At 41.8% G+C, this 12,277-nt stretch overlaps 1 protein-coding gene across 2 annotated transcripts in view; it reads left to right on the top strand.

Annotated features, from left to right (window-relative positions):
- The window catches only part of ppm1g (protein phosphatase, Mg2+/Mn2+ dependent, 1G), a 106,684-nt gene that overhangs the window by 58,604 nt on the left and 35,803 nt on the right, over positions 1-12,277 (top strand). For both annotated transcript variants that reach the window (XM_069930766.1, XM_069930767.1), the window contains exons 6-7: positions 6,921-7,106; positions 10,024-10,258. In XM_069930766.1, coding sequence (XP_069786867.1) covers positions 6,921-7,106; positions 10,024-10,258 — 421 coding nt within the window. The remainder of the gene's footprint in view (positions 1-6,920; positions 7,107-10,023; positions 10,259-12,277) is intronic.

The raw sequence follows: 12,277 nt of genomic DNA, 5'->3' as shown, positions 1-12,277 counted from the left end.
CGAAAGTTTGTCTCCCGAGATGGAGAGCAAGATAACGAAAAAGGGGAGAGTGTTGCTGGAGATGGACCTCATGAACTTGAGGTCAGGGTGAAAGCTAAATGGGTAAAGTTGACGAGCTCATCGTGGGTGCATGAAGCAACACCAAAGTCATCGTCAGTGAAGCTGGGCAGAATTGAGCCTTGGCCTGTGCTGGCTTGTAGCATGGATTACTCCATATAGCCTACAAAAAGGCAGACATAGCTGGGGCTCATGTGGGTTCCCATGGCTGCTCTTTTGACCTGGAGAAAGTGGGTTGATTCAACGGAGAACTTATTGATGTTTTGCTTGATATTGACTGATTATATTGGTCAGAACTGTGTACTAGTTAGTACAAATGACTTGGGTTCTCATCTGCTGCTGTCTATAAGGAGTTAGTGCATTCTTCCCATGTCTGCCTAGATTTCGTCCAAGTGCTTCCATTTCCTCCCACATTCCAAACAAGTACAGGGCTTGTAGGTTAATTGATCGCGTGGATGTATGGAACAGCATGGGCTCTTAGGAAAAGGCCTGATACTTGCTCTATCTCTGAAACTTAAAAACTGTATTGCTAACTCCTCAAATGGCTGAATATCTGCCTTTGTGACAGATCATTTAATCTTCATTAGTCTCCAAAGTAGATACATTAGCTATTTGATTGTCCACAAGACCCCATTTTCTGGTGTCTCAATCACAAGATCTGGATCTAGTATCTTCATTATTAACTTCTGTTTTGGTGGGGAAAAAAATCATTTTTAAATAAACCCAGAAGACACCAGGTTATCAGCCTGTAGTTCCTTATAAGTTGGAGGCTGCTCTCTTATAATTCAAGGTTCTTGCTCTTTAATGTTTCACAGCAGCACTTCTCTTTAATGTTTTTAAAAAAAAAAAAAATTTTTGTCCAGGAAGATGATCCAACACAATTGCCTCAGCTCCTTTTTCATTCTGTCAATATTTCCAAAAATGTTCCAGTAAAGTGACCCAGAATATTTAGTTTTCAGACTTGGTTACCATGAAAATTTTTATTTAATTAAAAAAAAAATACATAATACAAAAAAAAACAAAAATACCCCCTCCCCTTAACTAAACTAAACTACTCCCCCCCCCCCCCCCCCCCCCACCCCCGGAACCTAGAACACACAATAAGCAGGTATTAAATAATAACTGTTTGGTGTGCCAACTCCAAAATTCTATAGCCATATATTTTAAATATGGACTCTACATTTCAACAAAAAAAAGAATAATTATTTCATAAATTGTTATTTTTTCCAAATATAGACATGATTGTAATTCATTATGCCATCTTCGTACACTTAATTCGGCTTCGCGGACGAAGATTTATGGAGGGGGTAAAAGTCCACGTCAGCTGCAGGCTCGTTTGTGGCTGACAAGTCCGATGCGGGACAGGCAGACACGGTTGCAGCGGCTGCAGGGGAAAATTGGTTGGTTGGGGTTGGGTGTTGGGTTTTTCCTCCTTTGCCTTTTGTCAGTGAGGTGGGCTCTGCGGTCTTCTTCAAAGGAGGTTGCTGCCCGCCAAACTGTGAGGCGTCAAGATGCACGGTTTGAGGCGATATCAGCCCACTGGCGGTGGTCAATGTGGCAGGCACCAAGAGATTTCTTTAGGCAGTCCTTGTACCTTTTCTTTGGTGCACCTCTGTCACGGTGGCCAGTGGAGAGCTCGCCATATAACACGATCTTGGGAAGGCGATGGTCCTCCATTCTGGAGACGTGACCCACCCAGCGCAGCTGGATCTTCAGCAGCGTGGACTCGATGCTGTCGACCTCTGCCATCTCGAGTACTTCGACGTTAGGGATGAAAGCGCTCCAATGGATGTTGAGGATGGAGCGGAGACAACGCTGGTGGAAGCGTTCTAGGAGCCGTAGGTGATGCCGGTAGAGGACCCATGATTCGGAGCCGAACAGGAGTGTGGGTATGACAACGGCTCTGTATACGCTTATCTTTGTGAGGTTTTTCAGTTGGTTGTTTTTCCAGACTCTTTTGTGTAGTCTTCCAAAGGCGCTATTTGCCGGTCAACCAGTTTACCTATCTCGGCTGCACCATTTCATTTGATGCAAGGATCGACAATGAGATAGACAACAGACTCGCCAAGGCAAATAGCGCCTTTGGAAGACTACACAAAAGAGTCTGGAAAAACAACCAACTGAAAAACCTCACAAAGATAAGCGTATACAGAGCCGTTGTCATACCCACACTCCTGTTCGGCTCCGAATCATGGGTCCTCTACCGGCATCACCTACGGCTCCTAGAACGCTTCCACCAGCGTTGTCTCCGCTCCATCCTCAACATCCATTGGAGCGCTTTCATCCCTAACGTCGAAGTACTCGAGATGGCAGAGGTCGACAGCATCGAGTCCACGCTGCTGAACATCCAGCTGCGCTGGGTGGGTCACGTCTCCAGAATGGAGGACCATCGCCTTCCCAAGATTGTGTTATATGGCGAGCTCTCCACTGGCCACCGTGACAGAGGTGCACCAAAGAAAAGGTACAAGGACTGCCTAAAGAAATCTCTTGGTGCCTGCCACATTGACCACCGCCAGTGGGCTGATATCGCCTCAAACCGTGCATCTTGACGCCTCACAGTTTGGCGGGCAGCAACCTCCTTTGAAGAAGACCGCAGAGCCCACCTCACTGACAAAAGGCAAAGGAGGAAAAACCCAACCCCAACCAACCAATTTTCCCCTGCAGCCGCTGCAACCGTGTCTGCCTGTCCCGCATCGGACTTGTCAGCCACAAACGAGCCTGCAGCTGACGTGGACTTTTACCCCCTCCATAAATCTTCGTCCGCGAAGCCAAGCCAAAGAAGAATTCCACATCATTTTTCCATGTAACAGCTATATATTTTCCCGCTACTGCTAACCCTAATCGTACAAAAGATAAATATGGTTTATACATTCGTAACTTTGCATTTAATACATTCATATAAACCCAATAAACTCATCATTGGATCTAATTGCAAATCTATTTTGAACAAATCTCTCAAAAACTTTACAACTTTTTTCAAAAGAATTTAACTTTCCCACATAATCAAACTGAATATATAGAAGTACCTCTATGTTCCCCACATCGAAAACACAAATCAGGCAAACTAAATCCATATTTCTTCAATTTTTCAAAAGTGTTATTGATGTAAAAAAATTATAATTATCCATATTATATCATATTAAGCAATTTTGTAACACTATCAATACACATATTTGACCATTCTTCCCATGACAAAAGCATATCTAAATCTTTCTCCCATTTCTCCACTTTCTCCATTTTCTCCTGTAGTAACCTATACGTATCTGAAATAAATCCCCTTTCACCTTTATCTTCAATTAATAACTCAAACTTCGTTTGACTTGGGCCAAGTCTGTCCAAAATTTATTTTTTAAAAATTCCAAACTTGATAATAAGCAAATAATGTGGCAAAATACCATATTTCTCCTGTAATCTATTAAATGTAGAAAGTCTTCCTGCCTCAAAACAATCCTGTATCGCACTTATTCCTTTAATTTCCCAATCTTTCAAGTGAGGATTATTTTAAGAAAAAAGAATGAATTAATTTTGATATAATGGTGATTTTATAGATATTTTTCCTTTAGAACCTACAAATTGATTCTGTTTATGCCAAATATACATTATATGTTGCAAAACAGGTAACTTAAATGTTTGTAACAATGAAAGATTCCATTTAAAAATAAAATGACCAATATTATTTTAAAAAATCTGATCCATCTCAATTTTTGCCCCTTCAATATCAAATAACCTATTAATAAATTTCAATTGTGCAGTTTCATAATAATTCTGAAAATATGGTAACTGTAATCCACCTAATTCATAACCCAGTCTTGGTTACCTTGATGTGTAACTGCCATCAGATAAGATCCATTTGGTTTTTTTTTCTCCTTTCAGATCATCTGTCTTGTTGATAATGAGTTTATTGTCATACACATTGTACAATGTACATTGTTGGAAATTCTTACTTGCTCCAGGCAAACAGGTACTTGTGAAGAAAAAATATATTACTAAACTAATTGAATTAAATTAAGATACACAATAGATAAACAAGACACCTAATGTTCACACTAATCCTAGTGCAGTCTGTGATTAGTGTGTCCAGGGGAGGTTCAAGAGCCTGATAACTGTTAAAAAGAAACTGTTCTTTAACCTGGAGGTGCTGGTTCACCGACTTCTGTACCTTCTGCCTGAAGGTATCAGTGAGGTGATGGGTGGGGGGGGGGGTGGTGGGCAGTCCTTATGACGTTGGCTTCCTGCTTCAGCTAGTGGCTCACATCATTGTCTGTAATAGGTGAGAGTTTAGAGCCTGTGATTGGCTACATTTTCTGCCTTCTTTAACATCTATTCCCAAATTATGCTGCGATGCAATCAGTTGGTATACTTTCCACAGTGCACCTGTAGAAGTTTGATAGATTATTCCCTTACTCGTTTTACACTAAAAACCTGTCTGTGGAAGCTGGCTTGCTTGTACACATAGAACCAAAGAGATGCTGGATCAGTGAGTCCTTTTACACAGCAAGCTGGCTTCCTGGAGCAAAAGAGACGAGAGGTGGAGCGCAGCAGCATTGGTGTCAAGTATGATGTAAAACATGCATGCTGCTCAAAGGCAGGTTGTTTAGGAAGCACGCTCGACTGTTTTTGTTTCAATGTGCGTGGATGAACAGATAATTCAGTCGGATGGTGGTAGTGTCTACCTGAGACATTTAGCATATCGTCAATCCTTTCAGTGATCCAGTAACAGCCATCTCCAACTCACCTGCAATCTGCACAATAAAGCTGTCTGTGAGAAATTCATCTGTCTGGAAAAGAAAATGATTGATGATCCTCAAACATAATCCAACAAGCTGTTGAACAATAGAAGGAGCATATTTAAAAACAGAAGAGGCAGCAGATACTGGAATCTGGAGTGAATAAACAAGCTGCTGGAGGAACTCAGTGGGCTGAGCAGCATCGATGGGAGAAAAGGAAGTCAATCTGGAGAAAGGGTCCTGACCCAAAACATCAGCAGTTGGTTTTTGCCCATTGATGTGCCTCAACTCGCGCAGTCCCTCCAGCTGTTTGCTTTTTGTTCAAGTAAGATTAAATACAACTTGAAGATGCAACCAAGCTTCAGAAAGTCATCTGTTTCCTGTAGTCAGAGTTGCACAGCATGGAAACAGCCCTTCAGCAATACACTCTGCCAACTACACTCATCCTGTTTGGCCCCATTAGGACCATATCTTTCCATGCCTTGCCTGTTTAAATGTCTATCTAAATGCCTCTTAAACATAGTAATTGTGTCTGATGTCATCACCTCATGTGGTACATATCAACCACTGCATATTTGAGGCTGAAACTTAAAAATGAACCTTTCACTCTGCCTTTCCCTTGCCCCCATGTTAGGTCTGCTTTGTTCATGAATGAGTGAGACAAACACCAGGCTGAGTCGAAATCAGGGTTCTTTGTTCTTTATTACCGGATTGTAACACTTGCGACTAACAAAGTTAGTCGGAGAATGCATTCTGCCGTTATCAGCAAAATGGTGATTTTTTATACCCTTGGATACATGCTTAGAACATCATCATATCATTACTTGTCCAATGACTAAAACTGTTGCTATCCTTTCCCTGCTAGCTTCCTGCCTCTCAATCCATCAATGTCTCTCTTATCTTGTAAGTACAAGGATGCATTCACATCTTGTTACTGCCCCGTACATTCCCATCTCATGATGTTTTACCTAACAGGAGTACAAGGACACCTCCCCTTCTTGTTACTGCCCTGTACAGGGTAACTCCCCACACATTCCCATCTCATGATGTTTTACCTTACACCCACCTTTTTATTCAGGTATCTAACTGTTCTTCCTGATTTTCTAGAGGAAGTCAGTGGGTCAAGAGGCATCAGTGGAAGAAAAATAATTGCCAACATTTCAAGTGGGAGCCCTTTATCGAGACTGAGAGTGTGGAGAGATAGCCAGTATGATGAGGGGAGGGGTTTGACAGTGCCCAATGGGAGTTTAGTGAAGCGGGGAGAGATGATGGACAGAGACAGTTGATTGACGGGGAGGAAGATGAAACATGCAGGGTGGAGTGGGCGATTGCCAGTGTTGGAATCTGATGAGAAGGTAGCAATAGTCGTGATAGACCATATGGAACCACAGGGAGATGACCTCTTTCCCCTTGTCAAGCTATTTCTATTGCCACATACTTGTAAGTTTCAATGAAATATGAAAATATCTGTCCTATTGTCTTTTGTCATCAAATAATAGTTAAAGAAACCTTTGTTTCCTCTCGTTTTAGTTAAAATCTTCTAAGATGTACTCTGAGGTAGAAAAGCAAGAGGACATTTTCTCACTTCAATGCTCATTTTCGCCAGATTGCAGGTTAAAGAGTGTGTCTAATTACCTACATTCACTCTCTATTACTCTTAGCACTGCTGAGCCCAATTGCTGATCTGGGTGGCCCAGTTGGCGTAGCGGTTAGCACAACACCTTTACAGCACCAGCGATTGGGACCGAGGTTCGAATCCCATGCTGTCTGAAAGTGTATGTTATTCCTGTGTCTGCGTACATTTTCCCCGGGGCTCTGGTTTCCTTTCACTGTTTGAAATGGCCTAGAGGTCATTGGTTAATTGGGTGTGAATTGGGCGGTCCGGATTCGTGGATCGAAGTGGCCTGTTATCGTGCTGCATGTCTAAATTTAAATTTGATTAGAAGTTTTTTTCCCCCTTACCTATTTTGGGGGCTTACAGAACTTAAACTTTCCAGATATGGCATCACTAATCCTTTCTGGCAGGTTCAATGATATTTTTCCTCATTAAGTATTCTTTACAGTAATTTAGTTGGGTTTTACTATTTTTCTGACCATAAGAGCATTATGGACTTTGTTGAAATCTTTCATTGGCAGGATTGCAGTGAAGAAGAGGAGGAATATAGCAGTGAAGGAGGTGAAGAAGAAGAAGAAGAAGAAGAAGAAGAAGAGGAGGAGGAGGGGGAGGAGGAAGAAGAAGAGGATGAAGAGGATGAAGAAGACAGCGATGATGCAGAAGAGGAAAATGATATTGTGCTGCCTGGAATGGATGGTAAAGAGGAGGTAGGCAAAGTCTTGGGAGCCCCAGTAAATTTTAAGAAGTCATGCCATATTATCATTCACTTTCTCTGAATCCAAATGTACACATTAGAAGCAGAAGTGGGTTACTCGAAATTTTGAGCAGATTGTGCCGACCAGTAAAGCAATGGCTAATTTGAGTTTTAACTCTTTCTTGCCCTGGCAACCTTTCAACTTATCACGAATCCAATGCTACCTTAAAGCTATCCATTGCCCCTCCAAGATCAAGATTTAACATATTGTCGTAGTAATAACAGTGTCACATTACATTAAATTTATTTTTGCCTGCTGCAAGGAAGACAGATTTACCACTGGCAGGAATTACCTAAGCGCCTCTTACGGTCAAACTTAAGAGTCAGAGAGAGAGAGAGAGAGAGAGAAGCAAAAGAGAATGCCCCCAGAGTTACCGAAAGTTCGCAGATTCACCTCCAGCGCCTCCACAGCTCCTGCAGTCCAATCCAAACCGTTAGCGACTTGAGTTCCAGATCCAAACCTCCGACACGGTCATGAACCCTTCAGCACCCTTGGCATCTCCTCGCATCCCGGTTCTGATACCAGGTACCCCTCCAGCCAGTTTGAGCCAGTCTGCAGCAGTCCGCAGCTCCCAACAGCAGCCCACAGCTTCGCAGGTACCTCGCCATGGGTTGCCAACAGTCCACCGCATGCACTGATCCCTCAGCCATAGAGCTCCCTCTCTCGTCCACTGCCAAGGTCACCATCCCGTGGGTCATCTCCTCTGCTTCTCCTTCTCTGATGGGTGGTGATCTTCCCGTCCAATGCTGCCCTGCTCCAGTCCTCCGCTTCCCCGGAGTCTGCAGCTCGTCACAGCTGCTGCCAATTAATAGGTGTTGCCACAGGCCTCGCATCGTGGGATTTCAAATAAAACCAATGTCGGCTCCCTTAACAGGTCGTTCAAAGCCCGTATGGAGCCGACGGCAGTCGACTGGGCAGCTGGACCCTGATGGTGCGCTGTATCTCCACTCCCTGCGGGTCCACACCACAGCAGCGTGTCCGTTACAGTGGCTGTGGCAGTGCTGCTATTTTTAACTTGGATGGAGAAGGAGGATTTCAAAGGCCTTCTCTCATCCTTTTTCCTAAAATTTTTCCACCGCGGGAATATCAGCTCCATGTCCACGCTTAGAAATGAGCTTAAGAATATTTGATTCGGTACTCGAGAACAAGATGAGATTTGGCTGTGTGAAGTTGTGTGTGCCAAGCAGAACATGAGCTATCAATAAAGACCCCTGACCCAAACCACTGACTGATCACCTCTCCATGGATGCTGCCTGATCTACTGAGGCCCTCCATTTTTGTTCACTCAGGACTCCAGCAAATGCAGATACTGCTAATAGATTGTTTGAGTGGGATTAGATTCCCAGAGTAAATCGTTTGATTCAATGTTAATGAAGTTATTTTTGATACCATTAGGGCTAATAATGTCCTTGATGCTGCAAGGCCCAAAAAATTCAAAAGTCATTCACATTTATCCAACTCTCTGGACTTCTTAAACACCAAGTTCACAGCAAATTAGTGTTTGAAATGATGATCTCTGAATTGTTTTCTCATAATGCTAGTACACAAGTGGGTGGCACTGTTGAAACACGTGCAAGTCATTCAGATTTATTTTCCAGTTTTCATCTCACTTTCAGGGCATCCATCAGCTATTTTGCTAGTGCCCGGTTTTGAAGTACTGCACAGTTATAGTGGTAATTTGGAACTGGACCTACTTATCTCTGCACCATAAAGCCACAAACAACAATGCAGTAAAAAACAGATAAAGTTTTAATGGTGTTGAGAGTGTGGAGATGAGGAACTCGTTTACTTCAAAATGTGCCATGGGCACAATGTGGATTTGTGTGAGGCAAGGCCTGGTATCCGGTTGGACCATAGAGGATCATCCAATGAAGCCCTCATTCTCTTATTGCATCTTGTCTTCTAACTGTACAAAATCCTGAGAAGAACAGATCAGGTGAACAGTATTTTGCCCAGAGAAAGGGGATTGGTAAAAACCACAGGACGTGGGTTTAAAGTGAGGGGAGGGGTTTAGTAGGAACCTCGGGGGTAACTTTTTTTTACACAAAGGGAGGTGGGTGTATGAAACCAGCTGCCTGAGGAGGTAGCTGAGGCAGTACTAAGGCAACACTAAAGAAGCATTTGGATATTTACTTGGATAGGTTTAGAGGAATATGGATAGGTGGGATGTTTTGGGCCAAGTGGCCTTTTCCACATTGTATGACTGACTTTCATGATAGTCTGCTGATAACAGTCTTGGAATGTGGACATCCTATGTCTTTTCTCTTGCTTATTTTGAACTTTTCTTTTCCACTGCTGACACAGTGGGTTCATTTTCAGTTGCATGATGCTAAGATTAGCAGCCTTGTAACGGTGGGAACTGAACTTTACTTTTTCCTGTTCTGAGTGATTATTCATGAAATTCCTCTCATTTGTCAAGATTAATAAAGCAAACTTTTGCTGGATTTGCACAGGATTTGATTATTAAAAAGTGAAAAATATTATTTGGTAAAATTTCCTTTATTTTTGCAACTCTGGTCAAGGGCTGCCTTGAAAAGTAGAAAGTATAATTTCTGAGGAATCCCCAAAAAATTGTTTTTTTGGTTTTCTTCCAAAGTTTCAATTGGATCAAAATTTAACTGTGTTTCTGTTACTAGACATTGGAGATGAACAGACTTGTTCTTAGTCTGTTGTTTTATTTATTTATATTTAGGATTTTTGGATATCTCGAGATTTTATTCTATAGAAAATCTTTTTTTTAAAGAAAGCAGGTCCATGCATTTAAACTTGTCCAATCTAGAATACAATTTTATCATAATTTTCCAAGGATTATTAGCGACACCAGCTGAAAACATGAATCAGTCATTGAAATTTTTTTTTTGTCTTGCAGCCTGGCTCTGACAGTGGTACAACAGCTGTTGTGGCATTGATCCGAGGGAAGCAGCTGATAGTAGCCAATGCAGGGGATTCCCGCTGTGTTGTTTCAGAATGCGGCAAGGCCGTTGACATGTCCTATGACCATAAACCGGAAGATGAAGTGGAACTGGCCAGGATTAAGAATGCTGGTGGAAAAGTTACTTTGGATGGGAGAGTGAATGGAGGGTTAAACCTTTCTCGGGCGATAGGTAATTATTTTTTGTTTCGCTTCTTATTTTTCTCCTCTTCATTGTTGTTTTCCTCACTTTTTCACTGAATCGTGAACATTTATGACCTCTTGAATGTCTGTTAGATTGTAAACTTGCATCATCCTCTGGCATGTTTTTTGTCCCATCTATTACCTTTTTGTTGAGAAAATAGTCTCTCCACATTGATTAGCTGAAAAATATGTGATTACAAATTTTAGTTCACCTTAAAACTTGAATTTGGGAGAATTGAAAGTTTATGACCTCTTGAATGTCTTCATGACCTCTGTTAAATTGTAAACTTGCAACATTCCCTGGCATATTTCATGTCCGACGGACTGCTTTTGTGTTTACAAAATAGATTCCACATTAATTAGCTGCTTGCTGAGAAATATGTCACCTTAAAACTTGAACTTGGGGGAAATGATGATGAGATTGGAGGAGTAAATACATGTTTGTACTCGATGGAGGAACTAACAATACTGGCCAGATTTGTTGATGATGTTTAGCAAGTTGAGATGAGGATACTAAAGCTGCTAAGAGATGTGGATAGAACAAGAAGTTGTCAGAGAGGTCATTATATAGAAATATGTGAGGTTATTCATTCTGGAGGAAGGGTAAAGCAGATTATTATTTATACTCTGTACCCCTTGCAATACAAGCCAATCAATATTCCAATTGCCTTCCTCTGTGCCTTACCTATGCAATAACTTGTGTTATTAATCTCCCAGAGATTGCAAAACTGTAACATGAAACACATGCTAGTGCACTTGGAATACCCATGTTAAAGAAATTTGCTGTACTGTTCTGGTTGAATTATGGGATGAACACTGAAAATTGAGCAGCTGAGAACAGCCATTCCTTTTAGGCTATGGCCCCCTTGGTAGAGTCTCCTTAGTGTATTCACCACTTTCCTGTGAAGCAGTCAAGTTTAGTTGGATTCTGTCGTACTTCTACTGACTACATAAAATACATAACAAAGATTTTGATTTCAGTCGGTGACCCCCTTAAATGTGCTGTGGCTCCTGTTGAGAATGGCAGGTTCAGAAGAAGCGATGTCACCACTGTCTCAAAGCTTCACTTACCCTGTGCCCAAGAGAGATTAAATTCTGACCCTCCCGTGCTGTATGTGTGGAGTTTGATTGCTCTTCCTGTAACTGCTTGGATTTCTTCCAGGTGCTCCAGATCTCTCTGCAACTCAGAGAGATGTAGAATTGGAAGAGTTAATGGGAACATGGGGTAAATAAAATAGGATTGGTGCAAATGTTGCTTGATGGTTCATCTGGATGGTGCAGGTTTATTGTTGTATGTGACTTTTATGACACTAATTAATCTTACTGACATATTTTAGAGGGATTGATAGGGTGGATATTGTTAGGAGGTTTTCCTCATTGGGAAGGAGGAATTTCTTCTGACAGTCAAATTTTTGAGATTCTCTATTTGAAGAGCTATGGTCACAGAGTAATTGATTATACTTGATGAGACAGATAATTGAACTACAAGTAAAAAGCGAGAAATGGGGAGAATGCAAATATGTGGTATGGAGGTAAATACTTGATCAGCAAGATCCTGTGAAAAGAGAACAAGCTTGAGGTGTTTACAACAGGTATTCATGCTCCAATTTCTATGTTTTTGTGTTCTCACAGGATGCAATCTAAGATTGGTTCTTATGGATAAGGGAAGATGAATTGTCAAAAAATTCTTAATAAATTGAAAGGTGGAATAATTCAACAAAATTCAGTCTAATAAAAGTTCAAATTCAAATTTAGTTTTGTGCTAGTTCGCTCTCATTCAAAAACTTCCAGTTGAAACTTGCACTTGCTTGCCTCCTAAATTTATCAACTGCCCTTTGAATGTGCTGTACGCGGGTGTGGAGAAGAACGACAGGCATGCCAAAGCCTTGAAGTCAAGGCTGATTTATCGCACTGGCCGTTGCGTTGATATGGCACCGCGTCATCGGAGCGCCAGCCTGGGATTGGCCAATGTTCCCACCACAGCTCGCTGTCTTCCTGCTGCGCAGGA

This window comes from Narcine bancroftii, chromosome 4, assembly GCF_036971445.1.
Source record: "Narcine bancroftii isolate sNarBan1 chromosome 4, sNarBan1.hap1, whole genome shotgun sequence".
NCBI lineage: Eukaryota > Metazoa > Chordata > Chondrichthyes > Torpediniformes > Narcinidae > Narcine > Narcine bancroftii.
Note: the sequence above shows the minus strand (reverse complement) of the source record. Positions and strands in the feature narration are given on the sequence as shown.